Source organism: Chanodichthys erythropterus, chromosome 10, assembly GCF_024489055.1.
Source record: "Chanodichthys erythropterus isolate Z2021 chromosome 10, ASM2448905v1, whole genome shotgun sequence".
Lineage (NCBI taxonomy): Eukaryota > Metazoa > Chordata > Actinopteri > Cypriniformes > Xenocyprididae > Chanodichthys > Chanodichthys erythropterus.
In genome coordinates this window covers 7240326-7267979 of record NC_090230.1, presented here as the reverse complement: position 1 = coordinate 7267979, position 27654 = coordinate 7240326, and the positions used below count along the sequence as shown (strand labels likewise).

Sequence of the window (27654 nt, the reverse complement as noted above, 5' to 3'; positions counted from 1 at the left end):
CAAAATGTGATGTCGACACAAAAGTCATCAATAATCCATACACAAAACAGGACGTGGCCTTTTAATTCTTTGACATCCTACCCAGGAGGCACATCAAATTAAAGCTTCCTCGTCTACGTGGATTAATTATTAATCCACTGGCATTGTAACTTGTTGCTGTTCAAGAGGAGTATGAGGAGTGATTTTTAGCCAGTAATGTGTGCGTGTAGAAAAGTTGGCTTGGCCTTTTTTTTTTTTTAATTCTGACTTTAAAAAGAACAGTGTTGTTTTCTTTTTTGAGAGTTCTGACATGGGAAGAGAGTTTATACGTACTAAGTGTGCTAAACCATATGAATCATTCACAAAAGACTTCAAACAACATCTTCTCTCGCACAAAAATTCAACAAAACATTCAAGTTGACAGACCAGGCTGAATTTTGTACTGTTCCTAAAAAAACATGATTTTGATTTACTTTGTATATACTTTATTTATTTTGATTTAAAACTTGGAGCAGCAGCATTGCTAAAATATTTCCATGTTGTGCCACATTTATAGAAGTGTGACTCCTGTAGTGCTTATGAGTTTGTTTAGACAAATGTTAATGTTTGTGTGCACTTGTGGTTTTCCTTGTTTCTTTTAGTGTGGGTTTCTCCATTAGCTAAGTACATTAACATTAGCCTGTTCTTGACTGATACTGATGGACTGAAGACAATATTTCATGTTTCACACAACAGAAATGTGTGCTAAGCAGTTATTTATAAGGTTTTACATTTACATTGTTTTTTAGCACATTGCTATGTGGTTGCTAGGGTGTTCTGGTTGGTTGTTAGGTGGTTTGTACAGTATATCATGAGTTTGATAAGTGTATGCATTGAAAAAGTAATAGAGTGGTGCAGGGATGATGTCAAAACCCAGAAGACTAATTCGCCCCTGGTTCCCTTGAGATTTTCCCGGGGTTGTATAATGGGATTTTTCGATTTATGAGTAAAATAAAGCCTGTGGTAAACAAAACTTGACAATACTTTGACGTTTTGTTCTGCAACGTACACTGCACACACTCACACTGCACAAACTGTCTTATGTAGTTACTTATTAGAAAAATTCAAAAATAAAAATTAGCGTTTTCAGTATAGGTGTGTGCATATATAGCTGCCTCAAGAACGGGCACTTCACAAGGGTATCATCATATTTGAGGCTCCATGACATCATGAAGTTTAATGTTTGGTGTTTGTTCAGTTCCTTTCCCTGTAAGTAAAGTGATATTTGCCCCGCGGTGGGCGCCACATTGAGGTCACAACCACCAATCTGACAGGTGACCTTACATGTTTTCATAAATACATAAACAGCTTTACAATAATATTTATTGTAATTGGAGCACTTTCTTGGTCGCTCAACAGTCATATTTTGATGTACCAGGGCAAGAGTACCTGTAAAGTATTTTTAATCAGCACTGTGACACTAAATATCTGTATGGAAATGTAACTTGCCTGGCTTAATCAGAGGTCAGTATTTACATATAAATGGAATATGCAAAAGTAAATGTGGCTTGACATTATGCAGAGGCACAGATTTAATAGCATAATAAACAACTCGCACAATGAACAAATGAAAAACAGGCCTCAAGCACTGGAGTGCTTCAGGACTGCAGATTAAAGGCTATTTGTCCATGCAAAACCTGTTTTTTTTTTTTTTTCTTTTGGTTCACAAAAGTGAACCGCACCAAACAACATACAAACAAGGAACAGATACTGTCAGCACTGCTTCAATATATTACATATAATATATTACATATAATATTACAAGTATCCAAATGACACACTAATAACATATAGAAATTGAGTATACAGCACGGTGTTTTATCCCATCTTTATCTCATAGAATGAATTAAATTTGTATGTGACTAGTAATAGCTACATCAACTACTAAAGTAAGTTTATTTGCACTGTGGAACATCTCTTCAAGTTAAAGAAAAATCACATAACGTAAATAAGCTGTCACAGAATAAGAATATCTGAATAACTAAATATTGAAGAAAAAAAAAAGAAAAAAAATCTCAGATACAACCTTTATAATTCCAAGGTGAGGATTTTCTGCAGTTTAGCTCATTTTGCAGGCAAACCCCAGTCATTACAATTGGAATCCACAAGTTACCATGTTGACCAACACAAAGCTGCTTAGTTTGAAAGTGACTTCTGTTTGAGTGGTGCTTCATGAATTGCTACACTTGGCAATGGACAATTGACCGTTTTTCCTATTGAATTTTGCTAATTTGACGTACCTTAAAGGTATAGTTCACCCAAAAATGAAAATTGGCTGTTAATTTACTCACCCTCAGGCCATCCAAGATGTAGGTGACTTTGTTCTTCAGTGGAAGAGTAAAGAAGATCTGGAGCCATGGTCTTCTGTGATTCATATAATGGAAGTCAATGAGTGCCATCATTTTGAGATTAAAAAAATCTAATCGATTGGCCTATGCATGAAACTAAAGATTATTTACAGCATTATTATTAATAATGCTGTAATCCACAGCCTCTGTAAATGGTCCTGGGCTGCGTTTCTTAAGTAGATTGTAAAAATGATCACACGAATCACCTTAGATTTATAGGCCATTTCCCAAAACCATCGTAACTTAAGCATTTGAAAATCTTCGTAGAACTACAAGTGCTTTTACTTATTTTTTGTTTGGTTAAATTAATTTAACATGATTCAATGAAGAAATAACGAAGAAAGAAATAAAATAAAAATTACATGACTGAACACAAATAAAGAAATGAAAAAGTACACTGCTGTATATAGACATTTATAGGGCTTCTATGCTTATTTCTAACTACACATGAACAAGGATATTTCATGTTGCACAAGAGATTATTAAAACATATAATTAGTCATGAATCATGATCAAACAACATTAAACAATATTACCTTAATCATCTGGCAAGATAATTGGCACCAAAATGGAGGGCCTTGCAAACCTCATCTCCTCCAGTGCCAATCTCCTCTCTTCTGAAGCCAGCTTGGCCTTCTTGAGGTCAATGAGCTGCTGCTGCTGCTGAAAGTTGTTGTCCCTCTCATTGGCCTCTTTAAGACATTGCCTGAGGTCTTTTAGGGCATCTAGTTTCTCCCTCTCCAGCTACACTGACTAAGTCCTGACTTTAACCGCAGACATTCTTAAAGGTGTTGTGGCTGTAGTCTGAACAAGTGAAGATGGAGGCTGGGGCATGGGTGGACTTTTGGGAGAACTGGAAGATGGTAGGTGTCTGCCAATGGGAGGTGAAGCTGATTGATCCTGTGAGCATGATGGACCTGACTCAGGTTCAGGTTGAGGCTTCCCTACTGCTCCATGCAAAGTTCTGCCACTTCTTCCTGACCTCCTTCCCTGATCTTTTAATGCCCCTGGTTGCAGTTAGTTTTGTAGCAATATCCTCCCAATTTTTTGTTTATTTGTGTTACTGCCCTTAAACCTGCTGAAAATTATGTTTGTTTAGCTCCACCTCCTCTAAAATAACATTAATGTCCTCTTTTTCAGCATAATTATAAGACTTTTTGAAAAATGTCTTTTCTTTGTTTTTTTGTTTTTTTGTTTATTGGTTCAGCCATTTGAGTGTCTCCACCCGTGGTAGCCTATGTGCTTATATAGATTTTTGGCCTCATAACAAAAGATAATTAGGCTAAACATTTCAAAATACAAGTGTACAATTTCAAAATATGTGTTACAATTACGAGCCATTCTATAAGGTGACATTTCAGCACTGGACAAACGGACAGCGACTTTAGTACTTAAAGATTGCGATCGTGTTAAGTGCATTTTTGTGAAACACATGTGAAATAAGCATGAACGTTCATAAAATCACTCGTAGAAAACACTCTTAAGCGCTAAGATCTATCGTTATCTGGAAACACAGCCCTGAACTCGGGGCTGGTAAAGAGTAAATTCCATTTGAAATTCAATTTTTTTTACATTTGTAGAAAGTAGAAGCAAAAAAAGACCCCTACATCTTAGATGTAGCCTGACTTCGTCATACTCATATTCTAGGCAGAATGTGAGTCTGATACTGCTCCATTGCACTTGAATTATGGGGCGTGTCTTAACCGAACCAGTAAAAAAAAAAAAAAAAACTCTGCACTCAATTGGATAGACCTACAACCAATCAGAGCAACACAGTAAGTGACGTATGTTGAACTTGTACTTAAACTTTTGCCGAATCCCGTTGGAAGGACGGCAAACACATCTTTCCCATCGACAAATGCCTTGATTGCGGTTCTTTGTTCGTCTTTTAAAATGAATGCGCTGTCGATTTCTTTTATTACAGACGTGATAGCGGAATCTAAACATCTTACTTCTCCAGCTGCAGTCATCGTTGGTGAAAACCAATTCAACCCAAGCGCTCTTTGATGACGTGGTGGTTACGTAACCGCAGATAGCCTGTCCATCATCGATTAAAGCCCGCCCTGGCAATTTGATTGGCTCGGCCTTCTGGGAGCCGAGCATAATTACTCCACAATGGATTGAGTCCAGACCGAACTTCCCGTCCAAAAAATGTTGTGGGCGGGGTTCGGGCTAGCACCCAGGCTATCTTAGATGGTCTGAAGGTAAATTACCAGCAAAGTTTCATAACTATCCCTTTAATACAATGCAAACAATTTAACTTTTGACTCACCATTTTTGTGTGCAATCAATTTGTATGCATCAAACGGTTGGTAAACTACAGTTTGTACATTTATCCCTATTTATTTGATCGCCTGGTGTACTTTATTTTTTATTTTATTTTTTATTTTTTTTACATTTTCTGCTTTCATGCTACCGAGCAACCTCATAAAATCGCTGATCTTTGACATTATTTGCAACACTTATCATAGAAATATCAAAGCGGGACATGACGCTTGTGTAAAAGGTGTTCACTGAAGCCCTGATGATTAATTTTGATTTATTACACTAGCCCTGAGTCATGTGAATGGCCTTTAACATCAGGTTATAAAGGAACAAGACTGCATGAGATCCTCATGGGAACTTCGCCCTAATTCCTGCTGTGCTGTGCAGGAAGCAAAGAAATGAAGCATAGGGGAAAATGTTCTTTGCCATGGTGTATGACTTCTCGTGGATTAGTTCGACTTCAGCACTGAATATCAAGTCAGCAAGTTTAGAGACCTGGTGGCAACTACAAACACATTTGATATTAAAAATTAACTTTAATTTGAATTGCATAGAAGCACTGTGGCAGTTTTATGTAGCATTTTATTTCCATGAATTTATCTCCACAGCTGAACCGCTATGAGCATATTGTCCTATTAATGGTGTTGTCTTCATCCAAAAGGCAGAAACTGAAACACACAGAGACCAGATTTCAAAACACACAGAGAGGCAGTTAAATTTTCCGGAATATAAATTTGTATGATAGGTTATTGCTTGCTATCTTAATTCAATGTAATTTCATTTTATAAGTGAAAATTATCTGATCTTGGAGACTACAGCTCTGTTTCCAGACTTGATACCAATAGTTTGTGATTAGCATGTTGCTAAGCTCACAAAGTAAAATAGTGATTCAGCCAGTATTAGCATACTTAATTAAAAGTGTCAATTTAGAGATTGATTTACCTGGGTGTAGCTTCTCTTAGGAGAAAACAGCTAACATGTATGGTTAAAGATATAAGACAGATATATCTATCTATGTTTAAGTATAAAACTAGTATTTGAACAGAAATCCTGATTTTAACATCTTTTGGAAAAGCCTCTCAGCCTGAAGGATGCCTTGAAATTGGATTGGAACAGAGCCTACATATCAGTGTTGATTCTGTGCCAAAATCAATGTTTGGTTTACACAAGGATGGTGTATCACAAAGATTAAGAAACTCTGAGAAAGACAAATATACCACACATTCTGCTTTTTATTACAAGTTACAAGATATTGGTGACATTGTCAGCTAAATCATGATGAAATAAAATTATGATTGAAAAGTTCTCTCTGTTTAAACTCTAGTGAACTGACAACATTTTTAGGCACCATAGGCATAATGGTCTCCCATTACAAAGCTGTTCCAAACAGCAAAAAGCCTAATTATATTGCTTTATTTTACACAAAATTTGTGTAATTTCATCATGTCTGAATGAATTGCAGCAAGCTTATTGAACCATCCAAGTTGATGGCTGGACTGAAGAGTATGAATAAAACTGATTTGATTTAATTAAAAGTTACTTATTTAACACAAAATTAATGTACAGTGCACAGCATAAATGAGTGTACACCCCCTCTGAAACTTCCGAAAGTCAGCAATTACTCAATTACTAAGAAGACATGTTAGGGTTATTTGGAGATATAGTGTTCCAGCAAGTCTGCCTAATTAATTACCAAAGAAGCATGTCAAAATTATTCAGGAAAATAAGATTTTCTTATTAAGGAGATAAAATGTTGTGTAGCAAAAATGAGTACACCCTCCTAAAAGTTACTAAATAAAACGAAATAAAAAATTTCTGCCGTAAGTTTAAGACAATGTTTGATCAACAGGTAAGTAAGTTGAACCAAAACATTTAAAGAGCAGTAATTTCTTGATAATTAAAAGTGTTATATAGCCCACTGAATCATTCTCAGACTTAATGCTGACAACAGTGGAACCACTTGGGAGAGAACGGTCAGGAGACGTATTTCTTGGCACAAAAGAGGACAGTGGTACAAGAGGATTACCAAATCATTGTTTTAAGTGTGAAAATATAGCAAAAGTAACACAGAAATTCAAAAACAATGGACTTGTGACAAGGCCCCTGAAATAACCAGGCCTTCGTTTTAAGCTTGCATTCAGTGATGAGGGATTTTTTTGCTATGCAAAGAGCAGGAGAAATACCAAGTGAGTGTCTCAGAGCTACCAAAAGCTATGAAAAGGTGACTGTTTATCTCACAGAGTAAGATGCAGTCTGCAGAAATGACATACATGGTTGATGTTCTCACTGGAACTACCTACTGTAGCCAAAGCACAATAAAGTCAGTTCGCCATTTCCAAAGCCCTTATTTACAAAATATAGATTCTGGGAATCAATACTCTGGTGGTAGTAAAGCTGTTATATAGGGATGTATGAGTGCTGAAGGTGTGAGGGAGTTGTGCTTTATCAATTCTGTCATGAATTCCCACACCACTGCGTAATTTAAAACACAAACTTGAAACAGAAGATGTTACCCTTTCCTCATTCCCTGCATTATTGGGCATTTTTTCAACATGACAATGAGGATATGCATTCTCCCAAGGTGAAAAACCTTCTGTGGACATTTTCTGCACTCAATCTTAACACTCTTGAGCGCCTGTGGGGGATTCTGTAGAGATGAGCAACACTCCCCTTTAAAGATCAGGGCATTTAAGGAGGTCATCATCCAGGAGTTAAACAGGACAGATGTGACAATTTGTCATGAACTTGTACACTCCGTGTCAAGAAGGGTCAGAGCAGTATATTAAAAATTATGGAGGGCATACTAATTTTACAGATTTGTTGAATTAAATCTAGGGTGTACTCATTTCTGCAATCTTTAATTTAAACAAAATTGGCAAATTTACTTATTTTATGGCTATTAATAACATATTTCTTAGTTTTTATTATGTATATGTTTAATACATTTTAGTTTTGCCATCTTTCCATGAATTGTATCAGTGATCATAAATAAAATACATCTTTTGTATTTGTTCAGAAGGGGTGTGCTCATTTATGCTGTGCACTGTATGTATTTGCACATTGAGCTGTTAGCATACCAACATGTTAACATTAGATTCCATTGTGAATATGAGTTGATCATGTGGCGTAAAGAGTGCAACGTTAGTTGTGGTTGTGTGAAGAGAACCACTTTTATGTGAATGAGCCACTTTTCCACCATCTGGGACGAACGGTTCTCATTGCATTACCATTCCATTCCATGGCGATCCGGGCCAGGTAGTACATTTCCGGTTTTGTTTTCCACTGTGGGGCTGATAACGGCCGCTTTTTGGAATGTAATATAAAAGCGTCAGTCATTGCCTTGTTAACGCAATGGTTTACATATGATATGAGATGTAAATAGAGGGTATGCACGTGACGTCACTGTTGACCATTATGACTGCGGTTACGCCCACTGAGTGGCAAAAAGATTGAGCGGCAGCATTGGTTTTCAGCGTGAATGCAGCGAAAAACACACAAAACACATCCAAAATGGGAAAGAGCTTTGCAATTGACTGTACAAATAGCTTTGAGACAAAATCTGAGGTATATTTTTACAGACTGCCAAAAGCTACAGAAAAAGAAGCAAATGGATCGGTGCAATTCACAGAAACAACTGGACTCCAGGCAGAGAAACATGGATTTGCAGTTATCATTTTGTGTTGAAACAATGGATTTTAGGGTAAAATCATGCCCTATTTATTGTATTGTTATATATTGTGTTGACAACTTATCAATTAAATATTTACCATCTTATATTCTGCATAATTGGGTGTTTTTAAATAAACACTGACAAAAACTATACAAGTTTTAGGACTGGACGATGTGACGATATACAGTGGGTACGGAAAGTATTCAGACCCCCTTAAATTTTTCCCTTTTTGTGAAATTGCAGCCATTTGCTAAAATCATTTAAGTTCATTTTTTCCTCATTAATGTACACACAACACCCCGTATTGACAGAAAAACACAGAATTGTTGACATTTTTGCAGATTTATTAAAAAAGAAAAACTGAAATATCATATGGTCCTAAGTATTCAGACCCTTTGCTGTGACACTCATATATTTAACTCAGGTGCTGTCCATTTCTTCTGATCATCCTTTAGATGGTTCTACACCTTCATTTGAGTCCAGATGTGTTTGATTATACTGATTGGACTTGATTCGGAAAGCCACACACCTGTCTATATAAGACCTTACAGCTCACAGTGCATGTCAGAGCAAATGAGAATCATGAGGTCAAAGGAACTGACTGAAGAGCTCAGAGACAGAATTGTGGCAAGGCACAGATCTGGCCAAGGTTACAAAAAAATTTCTGCTGCACTTAAGGTTCCTAAGAGCACAGTGGCCTCCATAATCCTTAAATGGAAGACGTTTGGGATGACCAGAACCCTTCCTAGAGCTGGCCGTCCGTCCAAACTGAGCTATCGGGGGAGAAGAGCCTTGGTGAGAGAGGTAAAGAAGAACCCAAAGATCACTGTGGCTGAGCTCCAGAGATGCAGTCGGGAGATGGGAGAAAGTTGTAGAAAGTCAACCATCACTGCAGCCCTGCACCAGTCAGGGATTTATGGCAGAGTGGCCCGACGGAAGCCTCTCCTCAGTGCAAGACACATGAAAGTCTGCATGGAGTTTGCTAAAAAACACCTGAAGGGCTCCAAGATGGTGGAAAATAAGATTCTCTGGTCTGATGAGACCAAGATAGAACTTTTTGGCCTTAATTCTAAGCGGTATGTGTGGAAAAAACCAGACACTGCTCATCACCTGTCCAATACAGTCCCAACAGTGAAGCATGGTGGTGGCAGCATCATGCTGTGGGGGTGTTTTTCAGCTGCAGGGACAGGACCACTGGTTGCAATTGAGGGAAAGATGAATGTGGCCAAGTACAGGGATATCCTGGAGGAAAACCTTCTCCAGAGTGCTCAGGACCTCAGACTGGGCCGAAGGTTTACCTTCCAACAAGACACTGACCCTAAGCACACAGCTAAAATAATGAAGGAGTGGCTTCACAACAACTCTGTGACTGTTCCTGAATGGCCCAGCCAGAGCCCTGACCTAAACCCATTTGAGCATCTCTGGAGAGACCTAAAAATGGCTGTCCACCAACGTTTACCATCCAACCTGACAGAACTGGAGAGGATCTGCAAGGAGGAATGGCAGAGGATCCCCAAATCCAGGTGTGAAAAACTTGTTGCATCTTTCCCAAAAAGACTCATGGCTGCATTAGATCAAAAGGGTGGTTCTACTGAATACAGAGCAAAGGGTCTGAATACTTAAGGACCATGTGATATTTCAGTTTTTCTTTTTTAATAAATCTGCAAAAATGTCAACAATTCTGTGTTTTTCTGTCAATATGGGGAGTTGTGTGTACATTAATGAGGGGGAAAAAATTAACTTAAATGATTTTAGCAAATGGCTGCAATATAACAAAGAGTGAAAAATTTAAGGGGGTCTGAATACTTTCCGTACCCACTGTATATGTAACAAATGATCATCTGGATTTAGACCTACCTATGTTGTAGTTATAGAGCGTTCACAGGCAGATTTGCTTCATGTATTTCCCCGGCGTTGAAATCAGGCACATATAAATGTCAGAAAACATGATTCCTGGCTGCACGTCAATATCCATTGATTAGGTTTCTTTGACATATTACAAGGAACAATTCTGAGCCCAACCTTTAGTGTAATCATTTGTTTTACTTGCATTTTCACAGTTTCCCCTATTAAATCCAGTCATGCAGCAGGTTCTTTTGCCACTCAGTCCAGCTCAGGGAACATGTTCTGGCGGTGACGTTAATGCATACCCTCTATAACGACGGATGATTCAATATTTCTTTTAGTTTTATTATTAATTTGTGTTTACGTCGCTTAAATAGAGCGCTTAGCCAGCTACGCAGAAACTGGTTGCCAGGCAGTGTGGACGAAACGCCTATCCGATACAATATTTGTGCGTATACACAGAAACGCGTCTCTGTGTGGACGGGGCCATAATGACTAGCTGAAACATTCTAAGACTGAATTGAACACACTATATGATTTTAAATGCTCACTGTAAACATCGACTGAACACAACTGGCTCTGACTCGGCGCATTTGGGCATGATCAGTTGTAAGTATCAAATTACATTCATAGTTGGCCTTAAACCACAATCACACTAGACTTTGAACGTGCAAAATTTATTCGGATGCTGTAACGGTCGTGATATGACGTCATGGTCTACAATGTCTTTTTTATAAACATGAATTCAACACATAACTTAAAGCAATACATTCAAAATGTAAAATTATATAACCTACTCGACTTTACTGCAAAAAAATATAATTCTTTTAATTCAGCCAAGAGGTCATGCTGTGACGAATCCATCTTCTACTGGTCGCACGTCTTCACGTGATGCAGATTCGCAGGTCAGAGTTCACCAAACTCGTTTGAACGGTTTGTAATTGTGCCGTGCCGTACCAAGCTCCAGTGGAAACACAACTGAAACCGTTCCTTACCATTCTAAGAACCGTTCGGCCCGACGGTGGAAAAGCGGCTACTGCTTCCCAGCTAATGATTTTCTCAGAACTTTGGCTAACATTCTGGCAAGTTTCCCTTTTTTTAGCACAAAAACGTTATTTATACATCATTCATGAAACTTTTTTTTCCTGAAATCGCTGATTAAAATGGGTTCTATTGTCTTTTATTGCGTAGCATTGCGCCGCTCGCGTCCGGTGTAGACATGGTGTAATAGGAATGTTAGCAAAATATTTGTTTGGAATCAAAAATGTGAGTTTGGAATAAACTGTGAATGTTAGTGATCATGTGGTTGCGAAAAGATTAATGCATACAAGATAATTCCTAGTTTTCAGTCACGTGACTGCCGCGGAGCCCTGGAGGGCAAAACAGCCATGTAACTGCAGCACAAGCCTGTCAATTTTCCATCTTAAAAACAAAAATATGTGAACAAGATGCAAGTTTTGGGCACTTGTGATCCATATACAGCACCTGCAGTGATTTCAAACACTAAAAACAGCGGGACGATTTTTTAAAAAGCTTATGTGAAAAACACTAGGGTGGGTTTATAAGGATTAAATTGAGCAAACACTAGTTGATCTTGGTTTTATTTTAAAGAAAGAATTTAAAGAATTAATAAAAGAATTAATAGGCGGAGGGTGAACTGACGCCAGGCTAAAGAATCCTTAGTGCAACCCACCCTTAAAGTGGCTTAAAACAGTGATATTAAAAGATCAAATTCAGTTTAACGCTTTTTGATGATGCATACTATATACAGACAAGCAGATGAGCCCAGAATATGAACGCAACACTTTTTCTTTATAATGGTTTTCGATGGAAAAAAATTGTGTTACATTAATATTCTGTGTTCATTTGTTTGCCTATGTACAAAGTCTGCATAATCAATAAGGTTTATACTGAATTTGGTCTTTTAATATCACTGTCTTACTACATTAGATCTTAATACAAACCTGGTGAAAATGACTGGCAGGCAATAGAGGAAAGTGTTGTTTTGCCCGCCGGGGGGCGTTCCCCTCATGGCGTGACATCACGTTAAAACTATCAAAAGCTGAGAACAGCCTTTAAAGAGCTTTTCAAATCAGTTGTTTATTAATTAGAAGCTTCCTACGTAGACAGAAAGCAATGCAGTTTACTAAGGTTTAGAACAGACATTTTTTTTCTCTCTATGTTATGGGGTGGGTTGCATGGACCATAATCAGAGATAGTCTTGGAAGAATCTGAACAACATAGATACACACACACACACACACACACACACACACACACACTTGAACATCCTTTTACAACTATATATCATACTTCTCTAATATGCCACAGGGAGTCACTTTGACTGGTCTTCTTTAGTTTGGTGCTAGTTATGTGTGTGTGTGTGTGTGTGTGTGTGTGTGTGTGTGTGTGTGTGTGTGTGTGTGTGTGTGTGTGTGTGTGTGTGCGCGCGAGCTGACTGACTGATCCCATTTTTACCCTTCTCAGATGTAGCCATACAGACGCTCTCTCTCTTTCTCTCTTCCACTTCTTCTCTATCTCTCTCTGTCAGGGATGAAAAGGAACCGCATTATCTTTCCTCAGCACACAGTTGACCCAGTTAAAACTCTGAAAGTATGACAATTTAAGAAAACTGGCAAACTCTATTTCTCCCCTCACTTTAGCGAGCATATGGGGACTCCACAGGAACATGGCAACTGTTTAAAGGTGGTTTGTGACTGAAATGACACATATCAGAAGATATTTTCAAGAATTGGTTTGACTGTGTTGTGCCTGGGTGTACCGTGTGCATTCCTTAAAGAATTGTTTACTTAGAAATAAATATTCAGTCTTCATTTACTTACCCTCATATCGTTCCAAACCTGTATGGCTTTCTTTCTGCTTGGGAGCACAATGGAGAGCTGCTCTTTTTCATTTAATGAAAGTGAATGGGGAAAAGTATTATTTAAGTGTCATCGTTTTTTAATCTTTTAAACATCTACTTGAAAAGTGTTTAAATATTTTGTTTTAAAAATGTAATGACTATAAAAATGTCATGTGGTGTAACCATCAAGTAAACACAATAAACTCTCCTTACTCATCATATTATATAGCTACTAATTACAATATAGCTACTTAATTATTAGAGTATAATTAGATTACTGTACTAATTACTCTGTCTAAAAAGTATTGCATTATTACTGATTACTTTCTAAATCCCTTATCAACCTGTATCATCTTGGCAAGTTGAAAAATACAAGGATAGACAAAGAAATAATATAAAATTCATTGGTGTAAAAATCATTTTTTATACCAATACAAAAGAAAGGCGATGCAAGAAACTGTTGCAACTATCGTTCAATAGCCTTGATTCCTCACACAAGTAAAATTCTTCTAAAAATCATTCTGCAACGCCTACTCCCAAACATAAACAGAACTACCTGACTTGCAGGCTGCGTTTTGCCGGGATCGTGGCACACGTGACCACATTTGCAGTAGATCTTTGAAAAATGTAATGAACATCAGAAAGCATCTACATGTTTTTTTATTGACTATAGCATGGCTTTTGATTGTGTTGAACATGACAAGCTATGGAAGGTACTTCAAAAATTGGGAGTATCAGCTCATCTGACCCAGTTGATAAGATCACTTTACACAGAACAAGAAGCAGTTTTTTGAACACAGTATGGTGATACAGAATGGGTCAAAATAGAAAGGGGTGTGAGACAAGGCTGTATTCTTTCCCCTTTTCTCTTCAATCTTTATGCTGAAATGATCATGAGGAATGCAGGTCTGAAAGAATCGGAAATTGGTATGAAGATTGGCGACAAAAACATCAACAATCTCCGTTATGCTGATGATACAACTTTATTAGCAGAAACCGAGGATGGTCTGAAACACCTCATAATAATGATTCAAAAGGAAAGTGAAAAGATGGGACTCCTGAACATCAAAAAGACAGAAATGATGTCAACAGCACTGCACACCTGAAATAAAGTGCTGAATTTCATTAGGACGAAATGCAATGCTAAGCATGCGCCAAATATGGAGAAGCAAAGACGTCAATCTCACAACCAAATGCAGGTTAGTCCAGGCAATAGGTTGTTTGCATGTGACGTCATTGCTGTAGCGCAAAATTTTTCTACATAGGAATCCTATCACAAACTCAAAATTCTTATGTTTTACATCGTTTATGCTTGCTTAAATCTATCAAACCGAGAAAGGAGCTTTTATCATTTACATAACTTATATGGTTTTTTAACTTTAAAAGTTGTCACCTTTTAGCGTTTTGCATCTGCTGATACAGAAATGGATATGGATACCTGCTTACCTTTTTTGTTTTTGACTTAAATATTTAAATATTCACATTCTTCATGCTATCATTTGCAGGGAAGAGAAGATATTTTATCCCATTGCATGATCATTTGGTGTTTTCACTTCAGTTTTGTAGAATTCTGTTTACAATGTTGATCTGGAGAGTGTGAGAACAGTGTCACGCGCTGCTACTTGAGCCATCATGTGATAGAAAAATAAATATATAAAATAATTGTGTTCAACAAGCTGATCCATTTTTTTGTTGGAAGGGTTTAAATGTAACCTATTTTTAATGTTGTCTTTGTAAGTATTCACTTTCCCAAATGGCCACGGAGGAGAATTGGAGGGTTGCATTCAGTGGACAGACACCGACATGCTGTATTTTTTATATTTATTTCAATAAATGACAACCAAAATCAAACCCATAGAAGCTTGTGCACAGTTCTGAAGTGGCTGCGTGCAAGTTCATTCAGAAGCCGAGTGAGAGTCATACTCGCAATTGAACCAAACAAAATACAAAACTTTCAAAAACACTCAGCTATGTGATTATTTTATTGAGTGATAGGGAGTGGGTTCAGTCAGTGACATTATTAGATTTGCTATATGGCATCTCCCCGTCACCTCCTCAACCTGCTTCCCTTGGTGTTTTTACACTTAGAAAAGGTGAAAATTATATTACACCATCCAGTTTTTTCCTTGAAGGATGATGCAAGTTCCTATTGGAATTCTGGATTCAGCATAAATGACCTACAATGGCGACATTTTTCACAATCACTACAGAAAATCAAAATACTGCCCTAACTTCACTAGCAGAAAGGCAGTGCGATATAAACAAACCAGACTAGAACTGAACGCGGTGTGACAGCAGCTTCACATTCTCTATATCTATACGCCTCGATGGCAGGCAAGACTTTCAGTTCAGTAGAAAAATCTCTCCTCTTCATAACATAAGAATCACGTCCAATATATATTATGATTTTCTGTTTATACCTTTCTAAACCAGCACAGTACAGACTTTTCTCCATCTCTTACATTCTAATTTTCACTACTTGCCCTCCAACTGAATTTTGCACATCACCAGAACCACGTGATTGCAAACAACCTTTTGTATTTCATATCAATATATGGATGTGAAAGCTGGACTATGAAAAAGAAACTGACCGAAGAAGGATTGGCGTCTTTGAATTACTCCTAAGGATACCATGGACAGCAAGGGTTCCAACAGGCTAATCATCACCATCAGTTCATACCTTAATTAATGCAATTATATCAGAAGGAACTGTAATTAAATTACAGAAATAATAAGAGTAATCCCTTAACTTTTCCAAGGGGAAAGTAATTAATTTACAGTAATGAATTACTTAGTAATGCAGTACACCCACCACTATGTAGTATGAAATAATAACATTTGAAGATTATGACAAACTATGTAATATGATTTTCTTTTCAGGAATTTCATTCTTTTAATGAGGCTTTTTTAATCATTAAGAGATCATTACACTTTCATGCCCCAGACATTTTTGACTTTCTTACAACTTATAAATACTCGAATGCTTGTATTTATCTATACTTAATACACATTTACCTTTCCAATGTCAGTGAACTATTAATTCCCCTATTTTCTATGTATGCGAGCCGTGTAATCTGATGAACACCTCCGCTTATGTCCTAGATTTTCAGATCAGTCTGTTTAGCCGAGGAAGAACTTCGCAAGATAGGTGAACTCAAAGGAAACAGCTGCTCAGCAGAATGGAGTTTCAGAAAGTGATTTTTAAGCATTTAATCAGTGTTCTACTTTTCAAACCGATTTCAGCTGCCACACTTTGCAGTCGTATTAAAATGTTCACAGTTTTCTGTGCCTGAGCCAATGTCTGGGGTAGCACTGCAGTAATTAGCCTAAGGACACAGTGGAAATAGATTTAAAGGGATAGTTCACTCAAAAATAATGATCATGTCATCTTCTCACCTTAATGTCACTCTTTGCAATATTTGTTTCGTCTTCCGTGGAATACAAAGGAAGAAGCTAGGCTGCATAGTCAGGCTCCTCTTTTTGAAAGAGCAGTGCTAAGGAAGAAATTCTAAGCTTGACAAGCTACTAAATTAAAGTTGTTAAACTATAGTCATTGTGTCATTTTTTTATTTTTACGAAAAGTTGACTAAGCTATTTAATGGAGCAATATATTTTTATATGTATAGCTACACTAAAAACATGTATCACTCAGAATTGCTAGTAAATTTCTCAATTAATTTTTGAATGAATCTTGAATATAGTGGCAAGTGTAATGGAGGCCAGAGCTGTGTGTGAAAACCTTTCTCCCTTGGCATTAACGACTGACATTAGAGGCTGCGGTCTTTAGTGTCCACCTGCCTCCCATGCCGGTGACAGTGGTTCAAATCCTGCTTGTATGATGCGAGAAGGACCAGTCACATTGGTGCTGTAACCCGGATGGGAGTTTAGCAGGTGAGTGTAATGGAGGCAAGTTAGTAAGAACTGTGCAAGTAAAATCTCACTCCCCTGGCTTCAAGAGGTGCATTAGGTGCATGCGCCCACCTCCCATGCTGGAAATGCCAGTTCGAATCCCGCTCAGAGCGGTGTGAGTAGAACTGGAGAGGTTCCACAACTATAGCTAAAATCAACAAGAATGTAACTGAGTAGCATTTAACTAAATATTGTTCTAAAAAAATTCAAAGTTGTGTGAGAAGCTTAAACTGATTAATCATTTTCTGATTTCAAACCAAATTAAATGAACTGATTCTCTAAAATGAATCAGACTTACAATATGATGTAGTACTGATTTAGCATTTAGCGCTGCACTGCTAGGCACAAGCTATTGTTACTAGACTGTTTTGAAAACAGCCAAACTACTGTCACGCTATTGAAAAATGTAATTAGCCTTGCTACCTTCAGTTGGTTACTTGTTAACACTACTATTTATGTATTTGTGTGAGAGAGACTTCATAATCGGGCATATTGAGCTTTTTGCCTCATGCTAGTAGTTTGAGATGCTGTTTACTAGCTGTGGGAAATGTCATTGTCTATGAAGCTAAATTCTCAACACAAATTCTTCTTTTTGAATAATTTATCAAAACCTTGAAACCCAACTAACAGTCCTGACAAAGTTTTAACTACTGTGTAAGGCAGAGTTTGCCAAGCAAAAGTAAAAGACACTCAGATATTTGGAAAACAGACAGTAAGAAAATGTCTGATTGAAACATTTTAATATATGATTTGGTGCATTTTTCTTTCAGGAAATCATATATGACACCCACAGAAATAAAAAAGAACACTTTGAATAATATACTAAAGTTGAATTGATCTAATGGAACTAATAATCTTCATTACTAATTACCTTCAAAAAGTTCAATGTCATCTCAAGTTCATAGGTCTAGCTAGCCTCTGTTTTGTTTGACAACACTTCGAACATCAACAGGAAGTTACATCCACCCAGGATCGCTTAGAGAACCTTTAATATTTAGCCACTTTTCCACCGTCAGGCTGAACGGTTCTTTGGAAAAGCGTCAGTCATTGCCTTGGTAACATAACGGAAAACTGATGATATAGATGTAAATAACGACCGCGTTATGGAGGGTGATCAGATATTTCTTTTCATTTTATTATTAATTTGTGTTTATGCCGATCAAATGGAGCACTTAGCCAGCTATGGAGAAACTGGTAATGTTAGCCAGACAACTGACAAGTGACCGATCCTCTGTGTTGATGTAACTTCACGCATTCTACCAGCACAATTGACCCTTCACAAAGACCCGCCCCCCTTAGTTACTGTTGCTTTGTCCGACAAGCTGTGGCACTGTCACGCCACACACAGTGAAAAATACATTGCGGAGCAAAAAGGACACTGACAACACGTCGACAGACAAGACAAATCAGGTTACTTATGATATTAAATAAAGTCCCAGCTTTCATACTGTGTAGTTTTTTAAGAAATTCAAACAATAAAAAACGTTTTGTGGCTCTTTAATGTGTCGTGACAGATTGCTGTAGTGCCTCAGCTCAAGAGGCTCGTAAACCGATCATCTCTTCCTACTAGTTCATTTATAGCATCAAATAAACATGAATGAACATGAGAAGGAATGTTGTTTCAAATGCGGAAATACGTCAGTAAACACCATTTTTCAAGTTTAAGTCCACCAAGGTTAACCCTCTAACCCCTGACTGCTTTGTTGGACAAAATGATGGATTCGGCGTTCTGATTGGTTAGATCGCTTGTCAATCAAACCCACGGCGAAGGGTCAATTCAGCACGGTTAGAAAACAGTGCCAAGAATTCAGGGCTGAGAACAGTGTGTAATATCCCTTTTCTACCAAGGCTGTTTGAGTGCTAGTTCGGAGCCAGAGCCTAAATTCAAATCAGTTCTTTGTCTTTCGACACACAAAGCACCAGCTCCGAACCAGGAAAAGTGGTTCGTAAGTAGCACCAAAACGTTGCTGGGCTAGAAGTAAGAACCGCTTGCATCAGGGGCTGGGGGCGGGGTTACCGTGACCAACAAGACACCCGTGACCACCATTTTTGAAATAGCAGCTAATCGAGCTAATAGCAGCTCGATTGTAATCTCCGTCTATATACAAATTACAGCGAGCCGTGTTTGGATGCCGATGTAGGTTCGCAAAGCCATGAGCATCAACAGTAGTTAAACATCCGTGATTGTTGATGGAAGGCTTGTTCGAGATGCATCGGAGCAGCGTGGACTGATTCGGCGGATGCCGCGGATCTGTGGGAGCGTTTGTAGAGCATACGACTTCTTGTGCTTTTGGATCGTTCTCGCGGAGCTTTGGTATCATGCGCCGATCGCTTTGCGAGAAGCCGATGCATATCAAACGAGCCTGGTGTATTTGTGTTTGGCGGCGATATAAGCTGTATACAGTGACGTAAGAACTGGCTCTGTGCTGGCTCTCAAGCCCGTGGAAAGGCAAACCAGTTCTTAGAAGGCTCCTCAGTTGAACCAACTCCGAACTGGCACTAGCACTAGCTCTGAACTAGCACCCGGTTCGTGCTGGTGGAAAGGGGGTATAATTGTGCTGTGCCATACCAGGCTCCAGTGGAAACACAACTGGAACCGTTCCTTACCATTCTGTTCGGCACAATGGTGGAAAAGCAGCTATTGACTAGAGAAGGTCCAGCACACTCTAATGGGAATTATGAATTATTTTACATTTTGGCAAATTGATGGCTAAAGATGCAGTCAAATTAGTGATTCTCTAGTGAAATTTAGTGGGCAAAAAAAGGTCCACTGTCAATCGTATAGCGATGTATGAAGCACTGATCACATAAGGTGCTTTCAAACCAATATGCTTTCTCTTGGACAGTGCGGTGAACTTGTGTGACCTTGAACATGAGTAGAATCTGTGTGAGGAAATTTTTCCCCTCACACGAAACTCCCAAACATGCAGATTCCTATTGAAATGACTGGATTTTGTTCACAAAATTTCACAGAGCAATGGTAAATGTGAACGCACCTTAATCTTATACATATGTTACTGTATTATCTGCTTATGCCTCATGATGGTTAGGACTTTCAAGCTCACTTTTGTTCTAAAAATTGCAAGCTTCTTTACAAATCAAATCTTATAAAGGTTTTCTCATGAAAATGAGTTGAAAGGCCACCTGCTTAAGCTAAATAAAAAGTGTTCCTTACACATTTTGATAACTGCTGTAGCTTAAGGGGGTCTCTGAAAATATTTTTCGATAACTTTTGATAATCATAATTCTGATTCAATTGGACAACGACAAATCAGCCTCCAGTTAATCCATTTTAAAAATCTGCTTTTCAGCTTCTCAACAGTGTTAGATTTTGCTGTATTTGGCCGTGAAGTCATTTGGGTGGCTCGCCAATGTATTAGATTTCTCTAATACATAAAATAAGTAAGCTTGACCAGAGTTCTTGTGGGAAGTATTTATTGAAGGTAGTAGTGTAGCACAGTTCTTCAGCAGTGATGTCAGTGTGTCATCCTTCAAAATATCTTAACCCAAAGTTCTGTCTGTGGGACAGAACTTTATACATGAAGACACAAGGGCTACAAACAACAGAATACTGTTAGGACCTCCCACAGGAGATCGACCATCCCTGCAATCTACCCTGAGCAATGCTGTTTGTTTGTCATTCACGCCCATCAGTTTCTGTGGACCATACGTCTGTATGGGCCATTTGGTTCACACCTTCACAAACACAGAGTTGATTGCATCTGAGGCACAGTCACAATGTAAATGCATCCAACTAAAGATAATGAAAATACACCTACTCTTTCAACAGGAAGTAAATGCCCTGACTGATTTGATTTCAATGCCTCACTGTTTTATGTTTGAAGGAAAATAGGTAATGAACTCTTTCCCTACATATGCAGCTACTTTGTCAGATTAGCACTGTGTCCCGTGGGTGTTTCCATGGCCTCTGGAGAACATAATGATGTTAATACTTAATTTAAAGAGCTTTCTTCTCTCTGCCGCTCTCCCCTTCCCTTTTTCTTCTGTGTGGGAGGGATGCAGAGGGAACAACTGTGTAGAGAGTCGTGATGTGGCATTTCCTTGAGAGATGATTTTCCCAAAATGTCTTAAAGGGAATTACAAAGCGATTAACTCCTTCTCGGGCCATATCAACAAACACTTGTTTGTTAGGGCAGCTGCCAATATTGTTGCGTTTGTTGGCAATTAGCAACATCATTTTGTGGGTAGTTGAACAACCTGATGGCATGAGTTTGGGGACGGGACTTCCTGTTTGGTGACAGGGATGTCATTAACCCAGAGAGTATTTAATCTAACAAAAGAGTTTTAAAAGCCACAAGAAATGGCTTGACGAACAGTTTCTTGCTTGCGTTGACCTACTTCCCAATAAAACAGGAAGTTTGGGATGAGTTTACATCAAAGAGCTTAATTGCATATTGTCAAAGCAGGTATTACATTTAACGAGAAACAAACTTTGCAATGTTAAAAAAATACATTCAATGTAGTATGAATTTGTATAGTATGCATAAAATCAAATGTCATATGATCTACGGCATCATTTTTGTCACTGCCATTCACAACTCCTCTCCAATGGCCTAATTGGACCCATTCAATGAGCACTTCATAATCTTGGTGGAAGTAGTAGGTCATCCAGGTTATATAGTAAAAGTGACAAAAGTGAGTAGTATGGCCAAATTAGGTACGTGATAAACAGTATGTAACAAACAATATGTGAAATGAGTAGTATGTCCGAATTCGTAGTAATTCGTAATAATTTCATCCAGGTAATTTGCGCCACTGCCATTCACAATTCCTCTCCCATGGCCTCATGGGATAGTAAAGTGCTTATTCAAAGAGCACTTTAATATCTTGGCAGAAGTAGTAGGTCATCCAGGTAATTTTCACCTAGTGTGTTTTGCCTTCGAATTTGGACATAATACTCATTTCATGTACTGTTTTTCTCCTACTGTTTTATGAGTACTATATTCATAGGGTCATCCGTGAACTTTTCACCTACTGTTTATGAATACTAAAAATTCGGTCATACTACTCATTTCACATCCTGTTTCTCACCTACAGTACTATGAATTCAGACATACTATTTTCACATACTGTTTGTCACCTATACTTACCTACTATGAATTTGGACTACTCGCTTTTCACATACTATATAGTAGAAGTATGCATATTCGGATACAGGGTCTGTCTCTTTTTAAAATAGCCAGCAGACCAAAAAAATTATAATATGTGGTGGTATTAGAGAGAAGACAAAATTTTTGATTGGTCAAATATTTGGTTACGCCCCCCAAGTGAAAGATGATTTCATCAATATTGTTTGTTCCCAAGAGAGAAAGACTGTGAAGGTGTATATCTGATAAAAGCAAACTTTCACAACTTTTTTGCATATATAGGTAGCTCCAAGGCTAACAGACATAAACTAAAAACTTCAAAACTCCAATTAGATGTCTTTACATTGTCATGATGGATTTACCTTTCTCTGTGGCCACTTCACAGCTGTCAGTCCATCCTCCATCTTAAGGTTAATCTCCCTCTTTCTCCCAATTCTAATGAGGTATTATTAGCTGATTAGAGAGGACCCTCATAAAAAAGATGAAAGCTAGAGTGAGCGAGTCGGAGAGAGCAAGCTGGATAGAGGGAGGGAGGTAAAAAAAGATCAACTCACTGCTAGTTGTGCTGTGGAAGCAGTGGGATAAAGCTTCACAGTGAGAGAGAGGCAAACTGGGATATATTTTCTATTTTTTCCCCCCTCTGTTCCCGTTTCTTGGCTTGTTGCAAATCAAATGAAAAAGGCGTAAATTTAGCATCCTAACAACCAAAGCGTCTCCTCAACGTGCTTGTTCAGAAGACTCTCCGTGTCTAATGTGACACGTTGGGGTGGAATCGTGGGACATTCAGTCACGCAAAGCTAAGGGAAGGATGGATAGAGTGAACCGGGTTTTAAACATCGTAAGACAGATGTCTCCCAGGAAAAGGGAAAGAGGGTCTCACTGGGAGGCGGAGAGCCCTGAGACCTGCGAGGAGAGTCTGTGCTCTCTCAGCCTTTGCATCAGCGGTAAGACCACCCCTGGCAAACTTTCTCTCTCGCTCTGTCTCTCTCTCCGTCTCCCCCTCCTCCCACTCTAATCCTTTTTTCATTACTGCTTTGTGGGGTTGATATTAACTTTGACCTGTGGTGTTCCGCCACATACACAGAGGAGAGAAAACACTCTCTTTTTTTCCCATCAGTCTGGCTTCAGTTATTATCATCACGTTTCCTCTGAGGGGAAGAGAGATTGAATTAATGGGGAAACTCTTGAACTTAATGTGGAGGATGCGGTTTCTCGTTCCTAATGTTGTTCCTGGTGAATAGATTTTGTATTAGGGTTTTAAATATTTGATGAAATGGATGTTTCCGTGAGACGCAATCATAATTCTCGATTTTATTTATCATCTCAACTCGTTGTCGTTTATTCTCTGGGTTTTGCTATGGTAGGGTCTTCAGAGATCAGTGAAGCTTCACTGATATTAATTAAGTAAAGATTATAACTCATCATTGAGTTATGACTAGCATGAGTAATGGCTGTTTTAACAAGAGCACTAACCGGTGCATTATTATCTCCAGGAAGTTTGAAGACACTTAAGTTTGATTGATTTTGTGAATTGTTTGGAAGAGGTGAATGTGTCCTTCGACATCTTTTTATCTTTTCATCTCATGAGGGTTTCATAAATCATTTCCTGGACATCATTGTATCAAGTCTTCAGTTCCTGTTGCATTTTTTTTTTTTGGACGCTTTTAGCATTTGGATTCCAAGGGATTCCAAAAATGAAAATTCTCTCACTATTTACCAACCCTCATATCATTCCAGTTTTGTAGGATATTCTTTCTTCTGTGGAATACAAAAAAAAGATGTTTTGAAAAATGTCATGTTTTTTGGTCATAAAAGTCAGCAGGATAGAAATCAGTGTTGTTTTGGACCCCGTTGACTTTTATTGTATGGACAAAAAAACATTCTTCAAAATATCTTCTTTGTGTTCCACTGAAGGACAAAAGTCATACAAGTTTGAAAACGACAAGAGGCTGATTAAATGATGATGGAATTTTTGTTTTTGGGTGCACATTCCCTATAAGTTAGACTACTAAAGGTTTGTGAATAAAATGCAAGGGGAACTTACTAAGAATTTATTTATTTGCACAAAATATCTGTGTTGTTTTAGCACCCTATTCGCTATAATTATATATTAGTAACATTTGGTCAAAATTAGGTAAATTCTCACACATAATCTGCACATTTTGAAGTTCCAGAACTTGTCGGCTCTGAACATTGTATTGTGGAGGAAGCAGTAGACTAGAAGCAGTTCACACCAAGATAAATAATTGGTGCAAAAATTTGGTCTAATAAACATTTTAATTTGAATGAACCAACACGACCAATACAAACATGTGCATCCCATCAATGCGACAAATTTTTTTTTTTGAGACATGTTTGTAAAAGATACGCATCTGTTTGGGCTTACAAACAGATATGGTACAGTGGGGTATTTGTTTTGTATACATTTCCTCTATAAGCACCGCATACTGTCAGAGAGTGTATCTGCATTTTCATTCAGCCCTTCTGCTGTCATTGGTCCGCATTGGACAAATTGCATGCAAAGATCAGATCAAACTGATCTGTTGCTGAACATTTGTGTAAATAGCTCTTAATGCAATCTGATGCAATTTTATTAGAACTGTTTAGTGTCACTCCACCGCTGTGATCCAAACACCTAAATCTGCTCATTAAACTGACGGAAGTTTATAGTTGGATATGACAGCTAACATGCTCTTCATCATTTCATGCTGTCATGATCAATAAAAAAATATACATAAACTAACTGTTAAAAGAAATTCCATTTCCATAGCACTATGTTTGTTCTGAGTATTGTGCAATCTTTTACAGGCCTAACTGGCATTAGAAAGAAGTTGTTTGCACATCGTTTTGTTTTTTAACTTTTGTTGTATTTCAATCACTCCCAAGAAATACAAATGTTCCAGATGATGCAATCTCTCTTGTGTTTCTCTGGACTAGATGCATAACATGAGATATGTTACATCTCGAGCCATTTTTAAATACTTCATCTTCCATTCACTCCAGGATGATTACATTGCTTTACATGTGATATATTATTTAAAACCTGGCTGAATATACTCTGATGTATTCATGAGAGGCTCTGTGTCTTTAATGAGGCATCTCACGTTTACACACAGGGGAGGCTGTCTTGCACCCCGCGCCACTCTGTAATTATGAGCGAAACTGTATTATTAGGTAACACTATTATATTGTGTCTGAATGCAACACTTTGTCTGTTCCAGAGACACAATGTCCTCAAATAGCAGTGAATTATTCCGATGGAAATTGCGCATCAAACTGGAATGTATTTCAATGTCTTGGGTACAAGTTTCCAGTCAGACCTGCGTTGATTCAATGGCTATTACATTGTTGCCGTTCTGCGCTACAGCTGTAAAGGTTGATGTGCGTGTTTTAAAAGCTTTCAATGTGCCAGTCACAGCCAATCAGTTAAATATGGCAGCCGAAGTGACTCGGTTTCTTGTAACTTGGAAGAAGTCAGTGTGACAAAAAAGAAATAGCAGTCGGCTCCAGCTCAGTAGCTGGGTGCTAAATATACCCCATCTCTCTGAACACACACCGAGAGCACCTGGGAACTGTTCCCTAACCTTACAAAAGGAAAGCTGTAAGAGGTAGAGAGACTGGTAACTCACAAAGAAAGCCTTCATTCTGCTATTGAGCTTTTTGGCTTTACTTGTTTAATCCTTAACCCTCTACCGCATAGTGTTGCCATATGGCAACATACACTTTGTGTTAATTTCCTTGCCACCATCTCTTTAACAGAACATTCTAGTTTTTTTTGTTGGTAAGAGAAGACCTTAGTTTAGCCAATGATGTGCTTTGGTTGAGTCACATGACATGCATTTTTTTTCTGTGGCGCGATTTTCTGACAGACTGCCGTCTCTTGTATGTAGTTGCTGAAAGCAAATTAAAACGTCAGTAACAAACAAGGACCCGCCCATGTCACATTCACAAAAAAATTGTTAACATCACCTCAGGTAAGTTTAGTGTTTGAAATGCCATTATATATATATATATATATATATATATATATATATATATATATATATATAAATAATGTATTCTATAATTGTTTTTCTCCTATATTGTCAATATTTTATGATTGGTTTGTAGAACATCAAGTCATCCTGGATTTTATAAAATGTAAGTTTTTTTTAATCGTAGAATCAGGCAGAAATATATTTTATAGTTTTTATACTGTAATAAAGCCTGTCAATTAGCACTGCATTATTACTTTATTGATATGAAAATACCCAGAGATCATTTGAAAAACACACTTAAAGGGTCATGAAACCCTAAACTACATTTTCTGAGATTTTAACAGAGGTATGTGTTGAACATCATTGAATACAATGTTTGCATCTGTTAGATTTAATTGTAGAGGGAAAGTGGTTAATTTTGAGATTTTTTATTTAAAGGTGCCATCGAATGAAAAATTGAATTTACCTCGGCATAGTTGAATAACAAGAGTTCAGTACATGGAAATGACATACAGTGAGTTTCAAACTCCATTGTTTCCTCCTTGTGTAAATCTAGTTTGTTTAAAAGACCTCAGAAGAACAGGCGAATCTCAACATAACACCCCCAATATTTGCATATGCCAGCTCATGTTAAAGCCATTAGACAAGGGCAGCCAGTATTAACGTCTGGATCTGTGCACAGCTGAATCATCAGACTAGGTAAGCAAGCAAGAACAATAGTGAAAAATGGCAGATGAAACAATAATAACTGACATGATCCATGATATCATGATATTTTTAGTAATATTTGTAAATTGTCTTTCTAAATGTTTTGTTAGCATGTTGCTAATGTACTGTTAAAAATTACCATCGTTTCTTACTGTATTCATGGAGACAAGAGCCGTCGCTATTTTCATTTTTAAACAGTTGCAGTCTGTATAATTCATAAACACAACTTCATTCTTTATAAATCTCTCCAACAGTGTGTAATGTTAGCTTTAGCCACAGAGCAAAGCCTCAAACTCATTCAGAATCAAATGCAAACATCCAAATAAACACTGTACTTACGCGATTAGACATGCTGCATGATGAACACTTTGTAAAGATCCATTTTGAAGGTTATATTAGCTGTGTGAACTTTGTTTATGCTGTTTAAGGCAGTCAGAATTAAAGGGTCCACAGCCTGAATCAGTGCATTTATAATGATGCCTCAAAATAGGCAGTTAAAAAAATTAATAAAAAATCTATGGGGTATTTTGAGCTGAAACTTCACAGACACATTCAGGAGACACCTTAGACTTATATTACATCTTTTGAAAACACATTCTTCGGCACCTTTAAAATCGTCTCGGTTACATATGTAACCCTCGTTCCCTGAAGGAGGGAACGGAGACGTACGTCAGTAGTGACCGACGAATTGGGATATCGCTTAGAGAGCCGTATCAGCTTCGTGTAAACTAAAACAAGCCAATGGAATTGGCGTGCGATATTTGCATAATGCGCACCGCCCCCGACAGGTGTATATAAATAGGAAGCAGATGCAATCGCACTCTGTTTTTCGCTGAGGAGACAACTGGTGTCCGCGCTACAGCGAGGGTACAGAAACTGTGGCGACGGGACGTACGTCTCCGTTCCCTCCTTCAGGGAACGAGGGTTACATATGTAACCGAGA

The 27654-nt window shown here is 37.9% G+C and overlaps 1 protein-coding gene across 1 annotated transcript in view; it reads left to right on the top strand.

Moving 5' to 3' along the window:
- The first annotated feature begins 22834 nt into the window (after nt 1–22834).
- The window catches only part of grip2b (glutamate receptor interacting protein 2b), a 176164-nt gene continuing 171344 nt past the window's right edge, over nt 22835–27654 (top strand). Inside the window, exon 1 of the mRNA XM_067398526.1 lies at nt 22835–22970. Within this exon, the coding sequence (XP_067254627.1) occupies nt 22835–22970 (136 nt within the window). The remainder of the gene's footprint in view (nt 22971–27654) is intronic.